Source organism: Mchenga conophoros, linkage group LG9 (genome assembly GCF_057382185.1).
Source record: "Mchenga conophoros isolate Kocher_MC1m ecotype Shallow Benthic linkage group LG9, M_conophoros_male_GT1.1, whole genome shotgun sequence".
NCBI lineage: Eukaryota > Metazoa > Chordata > Actinopteri > Cichliformes > Cichlidae > Mchenga > Mchenga conophoros.
In genome coordinates, this window is record NC_140534.1 from 17,972,388 (window position 1) to 17,985,744 (window position 13,357).

The following is a 13,357-nucleotide window of genomic DNA, read 5'->3' on the forward strand; positions in this document are numbered from 1 at the left end:
TGCAGGGCACTATTGTGTTAAACGCTGAACTGTAATCAACAAACAGCATTCGCACATAGTTACCCTGTTTCTTGTCCACGTGGCTGAGAGTGGTGTGTAGGACGTGGGCGATGGCATCCTCTGTGGATCTGTTGGATCTGTAGGCGAACTGCAGCGGATCTGTGGTGTCTGGGATGGAGGAGGAGATGATGTTCTTCAGCAGCCTCTCAAACACCTTCATTACTACCGAGGTCAGTGCAACTGGCCGGTAATCGTTCAGGGATGAGGGTTTGCTGTTCTTGGGCACAGAGATGATGGTGGATCTTTTGAAGCATGTGGGGACCACAGACTTCGCCAGGGACTCGTTGAAGATGTAAGTGAACACACCTGCTAGCTGGTCAGCACAGCAGCGCAGCAGACGGCCGGTGATGCCGTCTGGCCCCGCCGCTTTCCTTGTGTTCACTCTCCTCAGTGCCGCTCGGACGTCATGCTCCGCGATGCTGGTCACCGGTCTCTCGCTGATGACGTCACTGTCCTCGGTAGTCAGGCGGTAGATAGCATTAGCCGCCTGGCTAACCTCGAAACGGGCGTAGAACCGATTCAGCTCGTTGGTGAATGCAGAGTCGGCGTTGATCGGCGCAGTGTCCCTGGCTTTGTAGTCCATAATGGTGCGTAGTCCGTGCCACATACTCCGTGTGTCGCCCTGGTGGAAGCGGGACTCCACACGTTCCCGGTACCGGCGTTTGCATCTCTCACCGTGCGCCGCACGCCGTATGAGGCCGCTTTGTAGGCGCTCATATCGCCAGTGGCGAGACCCGCGTTGTAGGAGGCAGTCCTGGCGTTTACTGCAGTGCGGATCGATCTGTCCATCCACGGTTTCTGGTTTGGGAATGTGGTGACTCTCGCAGTGGGGATAATCTCCTCCGCTAGCATATTGACGAAGCATACTGCTACTTCCGTAAACTCGTTGATGTTGACTGCGCATGCTCTGAACATGTCCCAGTCTACGTCGTTGAGTGCGTCCTGTAGCGTAGCTTCTGATTGGGCAGTCCACCGTTTTACCTCCCTCTTGGTCACGTCTTCCCTCCGTATGCTTTGTTTATACTGGGAAATGAGGAAGATGGCGTTGTGGTCAGACTTCCCAAAAGCCGGGTGTGAGACAGCTTTGTAGCCCTGCTTGTATGGCGTGTAGCAGTGATCCAAAATCCGATCCCCTCTCGTTGGACACGAGACATGCTGGTAAAAGTTTGGCATGACTTGTCTGAGGTTCGCTTTGTTAAAGTCTCCTGCTACAATGAGGGCTGCGCCCGGGTCCTTGTTTTGAAGCGAGCTCAGCACATCATGTAATTCGGACAAAGCCATACCTGTGTCCGCTTGGGGTGGGATGTAGACCGCCGTGGCGATGACTGAGGTGAACTCACGGGGCAGATAGAAAGGGCGGCACTTAATGCTCAGGAACTCCAGATGTGGCGAGCAGCTGCTGGAGAGAGTAGAAATGCTCCTGGCATCACACCACTTTCTGTTTATCATGAAACACACTCCCCCACCTTTGGTTTTGTTCGACTCTGCCGTTCTGTCCGCGCGGAGCACAAAGAATGAATCCGACGGAGTTACGGCCTGGTCCGGCACGGTGGGGGTCAGCCATGTCTCCGTGAAGCACAGAATGTTGCAGTCCCTCATGTCACGTTGGAAGGTGACCCTTGCTCTTAGGTCATCGAGCTTGTTCTCCATGGATTGTACATTGGCCAGTAGGATACTGGGCAGTGGTACGCGATGCGCCTGCTGTCTCAGTCTGTTCCTAATACCAGCGCGTTTTCCCCGGCGCTTCTTTGTTCTGTGCCTCGGATGAGCGGCCCGTCCTTTGTTGTTCTCCGCGCCGCGTAGAATCTCTGGCGGCCAGGAAGGGTCAGGTTTAAAAGTGTCCAAGATTAGATGTGCAACCTTGGCACCGATGTTTACAAGTGATCCGCTGTCATATACTATAAGACTAGAGGATTTTGGGATGTAAACCAGAGCAAAAAATAGGTAAAAAACAAGAAAAGTGGATAGTCGGAGCGGAGCGGTCAGGAAGGCGTCTGGATGTGGCCGCGCCATCTTGTGTTATTAGGCAGCAGAAACCCAAGAAAGAGGAGGGAGGGAGACGAGGAACCCTACCACTTAAATCACAATAAGAAATGTTTTCGTTGGTTTCTTTGTTTTTTTTAAATCAGTATCAGAGTCAGAATGCTGCTGATTCTGTAGTATCTGCAGCATGTTGGTTCTGTTTGTAAAACTGCTTCTAACATTTTGATGTTTTTTGTTCTAAAAATCCTTTTAAAACTTCTTACTATATCTAAGTGTACTAAAAGAAATTGGAAAAGTTCACTAAATATGTTGCTTCCTGCAGCTACCATTTATTTCACAAAAAAAAAATAAAACTATTAGTGCAGTTGCTTTGCACTGTTGACCTTTTAATTCAATATTCACAGGACTCTATGCAATCCTTAAGTGCCTTCCATGATTCAGTAGCTTGTAGAACTGCCTCTAGCAGCAATATTTTGAAGAATTCATTTTCTGTTTGACTTTATCAGTCTCCAATGTCCTTGTGGAGGAATTTTGGCCCACTCTTCTTTACAATGTTGCTTCATTTCATTGAAGTGTGTCGTTATACAAACCTCAACTCATTGTATTAATAGGAGAGTGGTAAAATGAACTAAAGCATTTTAATTAGGTCTGAGTATAGGCTTTGACTGATCCATTGCAAGACCTTGATTCCTTTCTTTTTTTTACCCATTCTGATGTAAATTTGCTGTTTGGGATCATTGTCCTGCTGGATGCCCCAGTTTCAGCCAAGCTTTAGCTGTCAGACAGATGGCCTCACATTTGACTGTAGAACAGGGGTGCGGAACTCCAGGCCTCAAGGGCCGGTGTCCTGCAGGTTTTAGATGTGTCCTTGATCCAACACAGCTAATTTAGATGGCTAAATTACCTACTCAACATGTCTTGAAGTTTTGCAAAGGCCTGGTAATGAACTACTCATTTGATTCAGGTGTGTTGACCCACAGTGATATCTAAAACCTGCAGGACACCGGCCCTTGAGGCCTGGAGTTCCCCACCTCTGCTCTAGAATATACAGCGGAGTGATATACAGAAGAGTTCATGTTCAAATCGGTGACAGCAAGTTGCCTACGTCCTGTGACCGCAAAACAAATCAACCCTCCACCACCATGTCTGAGAGTTATATTAATAGGGTTCTTTAAAGCTCTTCAAATTTTCATAAATATCTGAGAGTGTTTTTTAAATAGCACATTTGTTATGAGAAAGACTTTTAGTTGTATAACATGTCATGCAGGTTGATAATATCAATGGCTTGTTCAGTTTGGCTATAGGTTCAAAGCTGTAACTGTGCGCTAAATGAAAAAAAAAAATCAATTCTGAGGCTTGTGGAGGAATGTTTTCTTATCTTAAACTGCATCTTCACAACACCTACAGAAAACATTTAATAGTTATATTTATTTGCTCAAGCCATCATTGGAAAAAAAATTATATAAGTCAAGTCAGTTGCAGTATGTTTACATTTTACGAAAACTTAAGTTCGTACCGTAATAGGTATGTTCTTTAGTACTTAAAAAATGTATTACTCTTTACTACTTTCTGAAAATCCCGAAGAAAATTATCCTATCATTGAACATTAGGAGCACTTTCAGATTATAGGAATGGTTGAATACAGCCATTTTGGTACAGCCAGGTTTTCACTTTGATCCGCCTTCTTCCAGTCATCCCAAATACCCACTGCCTTACAGATACAGGACTTGAGGTTCAAGGATACCTGAATTTGGTACAAAGTTGGAAAAATTGATATACCCTATGACATTTGCAGCTAAGTTAATCAATACTTAACTCAGGGTATCTCACGGTATATCTCAATGTATGAGGTAAAAAGTGTGATGCAAGTTGAGATATTGCAATCTAAAGTCCGCAAGCTGCAACATCTCAGATTTACCAATGTTAGTCAAGTTAAAAGCTACAAATTTGAAAAGTAATGCACACCTCTCCCATGTTTAAAAGTACAATTAAAGAAAGGGATAGAGGGCTTAAGAGAACAGAAATAATACATACAGTTTCATTTGTAGTTCTTTCTGCCAAAGGGCCGATAAGCTCATGCCATGGTGAGCCATCCATCTTCCATCCATCCATCCACAATTCACTGGAATCACTTCTCTGCTTTAGTGAAACTTGCAAACAGTGATCACCTAATAGGGCTTCACCCAAACTGTGCTCAAGGCAAAATCTGTCATTTTACAGCAATAACCTGTGAATTATGGTGAACTATGAGTGGTTTTGTTTTTGCAGGTTTATATCGTAGTAACATACCTTTCTGCTAGTAACGAGGATGTCCGAGTACCATGAGTGAATTCGATTTTGGGCTCATGAGCTGCTTCTTTTATGCAAGTTTGCCCTCCTGTTAACGCTGTTGCTAATGTTTAGTTATTTGCTGACAAGCATCATAAACAGGTTTAGCTCCATTTACACCTGTTCACTGAGGGCAAAAGACCACAGCAAAAGACGGGAAGGAAAGTTGCTGCATAGAGTACAGTTTTGTAAGGAGTAAACCCTCACATTAGCCCAAAAATCAGAGTGAATTACATCTCCTTAACTGCAAAAAGATTAACTATTCACTATTAAACACAAGCAGGCTGTCTCAGTTCTTACACTTTAAAATACATAAAAATAATTTGAAAAAATACACAGAGAGACCTGTGTAAAAAAAAAAAGATTTTTCACATCCTTGTAGGATTTTATACCTGCAAATAAAGCACTGCGGGTATGGAATGAATGAAAATGCTATTAAAGTGTTAAGCTGCAACCCTAAGAGAGGCATGGGCCTTTCTTCAGCTGGGGGAAATATGGATGGCCTTTGTAAATTAATAGTGTTTGTTTATATTTTCCCTGAAATTAACAATAAAACATCCAATTAGAAATGAAATGTTTTATCAGTTTCAGTGGTTTCATTTCTCCCTTTACCTTTTCCCACATTGCTACTGTTAGTCTGTTTGTGAAAGCACGTAGGCCACACTTGCACAGCAGCAGTAAAAATTAACCTTCAAATCTAATTAAAACTTCAGATGAGGAGAAAAAAACGGCCCCCTTGGCTGATGTGTGATTAGTTTGTTAAATCTGCAAACAAATTAGCCGAGTGAACCTGTCACGTTTATTTTGCATCCATGGCACTTTTTTTTTTTTTTTTTTAGCAAAGTGGAATATAGAATTTGACAGAATGACATCAGCCAGACAGAAAGGATTCTCATGCATGTATGAATTATATGATGGGAAATGAGAATTTAAGGTTCTTGGAAGTCCTTGCTGAATTTTTGTCATTCAGAAATTGTATTGTTTTATAGTGGTTGTAACAGGATTATAACTGTAATATTATCCTGGTTAAAGCTGGGGGATTTTTATTTCACTTAGAAGCTATAATTAAGATTTGCCTCGGTAATAATAACCTGCCAAATAGCTGTAATAAAACTGCACACTTGCCAACAGGCCATCATCATATCAGAGTTAAAGGTAGTGCAAAGTGATGGGATTATACTGACATCTGGTGGAAGATGGTGGCACTTGAAGAGTTTTTATGGAAAACAAGCTCCCAGAAGATACTTGAATGACTCTTAACACCAACTGATTTTGATTTGTCTTTATTTACATTTAATACTGTCAATGCAAACTCTTCTGCCTGAGGCTGAAGAGCACAAGTGGGTGTATAGAAAACGATACATAAACAGATATGATTTAATGAAATGTACTGAAGCTGAAATTTGCCCATCTATAGAAGTGCTTTAAAATAAAAACTTTATTCTCTGTAGAACATTGTGAGAACACACACCCTATTAGTTTTGACTTTTATTCATTATAGCCAGGGTTCATAAGCCTTAATAAAAGTGCTTTACACCACAATATGCGAATAATTATTGAAACTACGATACTAAGATAGCTTTGTACCATAAGACAAATCTTACCAAGTACCCAAATGGTACCATGACTACATTACCATTAGCAATTACAAATGCCATTAATACAGAAAATATATAAATATAAACGTTTTTATTTATTTAATGATTTATATGTGCACAAATTCATACACATTTTGTTTGGCAATAAAGTATGGCACCTGGCGTGACAGCCTTTTTAGCTTCATTCCATGTGAACCGGAAAGCATTAACTCCTGAGCTCCAGTTTGGAGTTTTCTGCATGTGAGGGTTGAACAGAGACAAAAGACATGACATCAAGGATCTTTAAGACCGCAGTGGAGTCACAAAGTCAAAAATGAAAACATAAAAAGGTAAAACAAAGGTGATAAGGTATAATGGCATTGCATAACATGACTGTCAATACCACAAATAAAGACTGTTTAAACTGCATCAGTATATGCCCTTAAAATTTTGAGTGAACTTAAAATGACTCTAACTAGAAGGCATTTTGAAGAAGCTGGTAAACAAAACATTTGGTTTACAAAAAAACAGTGATTATGATTTCAAGCAGAATTAGGATTGATTGGCATTGGGCATTCAGGATTAAATGTAATTTATGGTATTCATGCTCATCAGTGTAACATCTGTGCCTCCAGCTCTTCATTTTTCTCCCAGCATCTCTCACTCATGGGCTTAACATTAGAGGTCGCCCTGTTCTGAGGTTGGAAATCATGTAAAACTTTTAATAGCTAACTGGTGCCGACCTCTGAGGCTAACCTTGACAGGCTGCAATTGAACTGGCGCTGGGTGGGCGTGAGATGCTCTGCTGAAGGTTACTCAACACGGTGATGAGAGGGTTGTCTGCTGGGATCATAATTGTAGTTTTTTTCCCCCTCCTGTTGAAAGGGTTTGATTAAAGATGTAAAGATGTGGAGTAGATGTGAAAGTCTGATGCAAAAAGAGAGAGAGCAGCTGGGCAGGTAACAAGTTTAAGTTAATTTTTTCTTTTTTATTTCATCTTTCATGGCATGCAAATGGCCTTCCAAGGACATTTAGCAAAATGTGTCCTTGTTAAAAAGGACAGGACATAAATCCCATATTTTGATTGTGCTTCAGTTCGCCACATTAAAATATTTCAAATCTTTTTTCTTTTTCATAAAAAGCATGTCTGAACCAAATTTAAAAAAAAACCTCTATAATGTAGTGAATAATACAATATTTAACACAGAACTGCACCCTTAGATAATCTTGCAGATATCAACTTTTATCTGATATGATCAAGCAGTTGAGTTTGGCATGTGCACATTTTGCATCAATCAACCTTGTCTCTGTAGGTAGCTAAATACATCCAAAGTGCCATTTGACACTGCCAGAATAAACTTAGAATTTGGCAAAGGCACTGAAATGTAGAGTTGAGACTGGAAATTCCGTCATTTGTCTGTTCAAGAAATGAATATAGCCTCAAAGAAATAGCCAGATAATAATCTATACAATACTGACAGCATCTGTTCTCGGCTACCAAGTAAATGCAGTTCAATATAATGTTTCAGTTTCAGTAGTACACCTTATCTCTGCTAACAAGACTCTTTCATTATCTATACTATTAGTGTAGAATTGAAAACATTCTCCACTTTTTGATTTCTTCTTCTCTAAAGGTATTTAGACAAAGGTTTCCTTTGTCCCTGATCCTCTTTAGTCCTTCATCGAACCTTCATTTTTTTGGAACATTAAGGCTTTCTTAAGGAAAACTACTCCTCCAATTTGCATCTTGTAAACTCCCAGAGATCATTTCTTGGAATTGGCTGTAATCACAAAAGAAAGCTCAGGTAGAGTCATTTGGTAGTTTTGCCTTGTTTCAGATTTCCTCTGTGAATCTCGTTGAGGACGACATCATTGTTGGAGCTGTCAGATATCCCGCTGTCCGCGAACACAGAGCCTGCAGGCAATGAGAACAATGTGTTATGAAGAATATATTCAAATATGCGATGTTTGAAAAGGACTATCTGCCACCGCATCACATACCACTGCTATTGGTGCCATAACTGACAACAGAGGAGCTTCGAGAAGTGAACTTTGGATCCAAGGTGATTGCACTGGAGCGAGAGATATTCTTCTTGTTTTGTGTGAATGTTCGACTCCAATCTGTAGAATACATGACTGTTTAACCAAAAATAGGCTGAAAATTGACACGTTTGTTTGCTTTCAAACTATCTGCTTTTTTAAAAGGCAGGGTAATACGACAAGATTTCACTTTGATTTTCCTGTCACATTCTTTAAAATCTCTGCCAAATCTCTTGTTAGGTCAAAGCAACCCAGCAACACTTTTAAGCCATTCATATTTATGCTTATCTAAAGGCTTAAATCTAGAACATTAGCACTAATTAGCAGTTATCTATCAGGTATGTAGCTAATATTTAACAAATGTTTTTTGGCTTTAAAGCAGTCAATCCTCAAAAAATCTGAAAGCCTTCCCAGAAAACAAGAAAACAAACCAAGTACTGCGAAGTACTGTAGGAGTGGTCTACTAGTTTTATGTCAATTCTAGAGTTCAGCAGTTGGTGAGAGGCAAGTTCAACCCATTAGTCGGGGCATTAGTTTCAGAAAGATAGAGAATTCAACTGTAATTAGCTGGTTTATGATAAGCAGTAAACTATGTGGATTTAACAAGTTTAGCTTTGGATTTAAACCTGAGCTCTCCTCACACATGGATGTGAATGACATACTACATCCATATATCATATCTTTATTTAGATTACTTTAAGTTTTTATTTAAATGAGTTCTTATTTTGGTGGAAATTAAGAACAAAATTTGAAGACAAAGGTTCTAAAGCAACCACTGTTTACTCTGTTGTAACCAACTGAACTACTATAAAGTGCTTCTAAAGAAATCTTCGGGAACATTTAGTAATTTCACCTGAGTTCTCAGCCAGTCGCAGTTTTCCACAGCAAAGGTAAGTTCTCCACTGCCTGCGGACATTCTCTTTTATGGCGCAGTGGAAAACAAAGACAAAGAAACCTACACAGGAACAGTAAGGAAGTAGCTTATAGTATACATCCATGCATTTTATAGTGTTATTATTGTGTTATTATATATTTGTGTTATTATGATAAAAAATAATCAATCCTATTTAGAAATTCAAGGTGTTTATACATATGTCACCTTGCAGAGAGTTGAATATAGAAAAAAGGTAAACAAAGGGTAAGTAGAGGGGTCCCCATGCAAACAGAGCAAACCCCCAGGTAAGGCCGAGGATGATGACGAGGCCGGTGACACTGCGCAGATCAGTCATAACACTTCTTTTGGGAGACTGGTTGTGGGGGTTCTGCTTCTTGATACGTGAAAGCTGTCCCATAACAACGATGAAGGCCAGCAGGCACAGGATAAAGATCAGGAGGAAATAGGCCACCACACCCACATAGAAGGCTATGTTATTACTCAGCCAGCAGCTACAGAAAGAAAACAAAGGAGAAATGACCAAGGGAACATTTTAGCTTCAAAACAGTGATAACTTGTTTTCTTTCTCTTCACTTAGGTTGCTTAAAAATTATTAGATGCTGTGGTGACACAACTAAAGCAGTGTGATTAATCAAAGGTTAAGTTCTTTGCTAAGGTGGCTGGACCGTCTAATTTGTTGATGTGTATGGCAAAATCCATTTACAGTAGTTGAACAGACCTTTCCCACAGGGATATTTTGACTCCTCACTTGGAAAAATCACTCTAAAATTCATAATGGCTCTGTTTCAATATGTGCATCAGAATCAATAATCCATGCCATAAAGCAGCCTCATGGAATGTGAGAATCCTGGCAGTTGCATAGTGTTTTTAAATCATCATCTCTGATCAGTGTTGGGAGAATCAAGTTGGGACATTTTTCCACAGTTGCCACTCCTGGGAAATACTTTGGTTTAGGAATGGTGACATTAGTTCAACTGGTTATTGCACAGTTTCATACTCAGAAGCTGAAAAATGGAAATGGCTGATTTCCTGACATTGCACTACACTCTTACGGTCCCACCAGAGCATCTCAGTGGGGATGAGGACTGGACTTTCACTGGGCCAGTTCAGCACCTTAATTCTTTCCTTTGCTACTGTTTTTGGGATCTTTGGGATTTTCATCAAGGTTTAGCTGTGGGACTGATGGACACATATTTGCCTTTAGAATACTAGTATGTATAGGTCCTATGGTTTAAAAACAAGCCTAAATCATCAGCCTTTAATCATTGTGCTTGACAGTTTGTATGCAGTGTTTATGCTGATAAACTGTTTTTTGCCAAAAATAGAGCTGTGCATTTTGTCCAAAGATCTCTGCCTTGGTCTCCTCTATCCAAAGGGAATTGTTCTAAAATTATTGTGTTTTTTCAGTTGTAATTTTGCAAATATAAGCCATGCTGCCATGTCCCTTTGAAGAGAACAGGTTTTCTCCTGGCAGCCCTTCCAAATAAGCTATATTTTCTCTGTCTTTTTCTAATTGTACTTTAATGAACCTAAACATTTAATATGTTACCGCTGACTTCTCTATGATTGCTGCTGATGTCTTTTCTGCTTGGCATTGTGTTAACACACACCTGAATGCTCCAGAGCAGCAAACTGCCAACACTTGCTGATGATTAGTTAATTCAGTGTATTTTATTAAGAGAACCAGGCTGCTGTTTACCCTCTTAATTCTAATGGAAGCAGTAATGGTATACTTAGTTTTTCACATGGTGCTTGTACATTTTGGCTTATTTCTGGTTAAATAATGCCACTGTGTAAAATCGTGTGGTATTTAAATAGATAACCTTTATTATATTTTTTCAAGAAATATGTTTAACCAACATTATGGGAATGCTGCTTACTCTCAAATGCCGTTTAGGAAAAGCACAGACTGCACTTTCCAAAATGTTATTAACCATTCAAAATATTTTACACTACAAGCCTTATTCATCTCATTTACTATTCACATACACGATCAGAATTCAGTATCTTGCCCAAGTAAGTGTTCTATCTACAGTACTTAGCCATAGCTTCTTGGTGAGTTTAATCAAGAAAATGGATCTAAAGCTTTGACATACAAAACAAAATATTAAAAAATAACTCACAAGTTATCTGAAGTGTCATTTGTGTGTTTTCCATAATTAATCAAACCATAGTTGTTTTTGTCCACGGATATCACAATAATTACAATGACAAGAGGAATACCTGCAAAAAACCCAAGGTTAATCAAAGGAAATTTATGAACATATTTAAAATATTGATATAATGAAAAATTAATAATTGATCATCTAGTAAAAGTTTGAAGATTCCTACCCCAACCCGTCAAAGTGAACTTCAGCATGTACTGGCTCAGGTAGGGTGTAAAAACTCGCACAATGCTGAGATACATATGCAGGGCCTCAAGCCCCGCCCATGTAAATGATGTCAGCAGGAAGTAGTGCAGGAAGAAGGCAGTACAAATACAGAGGCCTGTATTGTTGTGGCTCGCCAGCCAGCTGTCCAGCAGGAACACCAAGTTCAGGAAGAGCAGAGATAAACAGAGTTGGACCAAGATCTTGGCTGGTATATCCCTTAGCAATTTTCTACAAAGACAGAGTTTAATAAAGAACGTTAAGAAATTTATAAGACTAAACAGTAATGATTGATGTGCACCAAAATAGATCCTTACGGAAAAGAAAGATACGTCAGCAATGTGATAGCAAGAAAAATAGCAGAGATTCCACAGCCAATGTAGGTGATGAAAGTAAGAATTTGTGTGTTCTTCTGGTCAGGAAGTTCCTGTCTGGACAAATCCTGCATGGAGAAGTGGCATACACAACAAACAGAGAGTGAACACAAACTGAGGCAATTTGTTTCCGTTGCTGGTTGTTATAAATTATACATGAAACAGAAACAGGTGCACAAATTCACACTAACCAGCAGTACTGCAAAGGATGTAAGATGGCTGCAGCTGCAGATTGTATATTCAGGGGTGCTGTTGACCACAAAGCAGCCAACAGAGCTCCAGCCTCCTCCACCACCTGAAAAATAACATCAAGGGCAGGAATATTTACACCTGGGGCTTTCTGGCTCTTCACAGACACTGTTTGAAATGTGCAAACTCACTATTCAGCGTGAAATCCCAAAATGTACATTTGGCTGTGTAGTTTTCCTACAAACCAAAAACAATTTGTTATTACAGTTTATCTTTTTGTGAGCCTATATTGTTTATAATTGCAGTGATATAATGTTATGATCATAAGTGAACAATACAAAACTACTAACGTGCTGCACATGACACTCACATGAACCGGGTTTCTGTTTCGGATGGTGAACTTAATGTTTTCACTCAGGTTGCTAATTGACAGATTAGCCACACTTGAGCCTAGAACTGCGCTGACAAGAGTTTTGTTATCTAATGATGCATCCTGCAAAAATGAAGAAATATACAGAGGTCAGTTACAGGAGAATGAGATTCGCTTTAAATTTAACCCCTTTCATATAGATCATAATCAATTAGATAAATCAAAACAGAAAATAAATAAATACATTCTGATATGACAGTGAGAAAGCACCTTAAAGAATGAATTTTTTGCATAGAAAGTAAACTGGACGCTCTTGGCCTGCTTCTGCTCTTCAGGTCTGATACCAGATGTGAGGGAGGCAGGCAAGTATACAGACGCCAAAGCAGGCTCTGAACTTTTCATGGTCCTTTTTGGGCCACTGAACTGAAAACACGCAATAAATAAAAAATTAAGTGGTAGGTTTGGGTTTAGGTGTGGTTGAGCCCTTAAATATGTTTATTTAAAAAAAGGCTCTCATGTGAGGACCAATGTCTCTTGATGAGCAGATGACTACCTGGACATGATCAGTGTTAAAAACATCAAAAAGGATTGTTGTGAAGTTGCTCCCATTCACTGTTTTCACAGCAACAACTAAGGAACTGGTTGACAGAATTCCATCGCCACCAGTGACAGCCAGTTTAACACCCAGATCATCCACCAAGTGAATCAGCCTGTCGCCAAGAAATACAACACAAACATCAGGGGGAAAAAATCACATTTGCATGTGTATATGTTATTTTCTTTGTTTGTTTTAAGACAGACGTGTGTGTTGAACCTGTTTGCAGATTTAGAGAGTGCCTCAGGGTTACTGTCCATCAAGTTACTGACAACTTTGATTACCACTGATGGTGAAACAGAGGGACTGCCCAGATGCTTCTCCAGCGTCTCAACCAACACTGACACCTTAAAATTCCCAAATGAGACATTAAAATAAACAAACACAGTCGTTATCCATTTAAATGTTAGTTGCACAACAGAGCAGCAGAGTGACATTTACTTGAGAGGCGTTGAGCAGAGATATAGCCTGTGTTTGATTCAACAGGTAGACTGCTTCATCAGTTGTTTGTACATCAGTTGTGGAAGTTCCTGTGTTCTCTACAGGAACAAATCATCAAATCAGTAGATCTATTTTT

General features: G+C 39.9%; 1 protein-coding gene across 1 annotated transcript in view; it reads right to left on the minus strand.

Annotated features, from left to right (window-relative positions):
- Positions 1-5,656: 5,656 nt before the first annotated feature.
- adgrg2a (adhesion G protein-coupled receptor G2a) overlaps positions 5,657-13,357 on the minus strand; it is a 40,822-nt gene continuing 33,121 nt past the window's right edge. The window contains exons 24-37 of the mRNA XM_085285845.1: positions 13,222-13,319; positions 13,000-13,127; positions 12,739-12,895; positions 12,456-12,608; positions 12,186-12,308; positions 12,007-12,052; positions 11,818-11,921; positions 11,570-11,694; positions 11,215-11,483; positions 11,007-11,106; positions 9,088-9,374; positions 8,842-8,943; positions 7,950-8,069; positions 5,657-7,863 (exon numbers count right to left, since the gene is read on the minus strand). Coding sequence (XP_085141971.1) covers positions 7,760-7,863; positions 7,950-8,069; positions 8,842-8,943; positions 9,088-9,374; positions 11,007-11,106; positions 11,215-11,483; positions 11,570-11,694; positions 11,818-11,921; positions 12,007-12,052; positions 12,186-12,308; positions 12,456-12,608; positions 12,739-12,895; positions 13,000-13,127; positions 13,222-13,319 — 1,916 coding nt within the window. The 3' untranslated portion in view covers positions 5,657-7,759. The remainder of the gene's footprint in view (positions 7,864-7,949; positions 8,070-8,841; positions 8,944-9,087; positions 9,375-11,006; positions 11,107-11,214; positions 11,484-11,569; positions 11,695-11,817; positions 11,922-12,006; positions 12,053-12,185; positions 12,309-12,455; positions 12,609-12,738; positions 12,896-12,999; positions 13,128-13,221; positions 13,320-13,357) is intronic.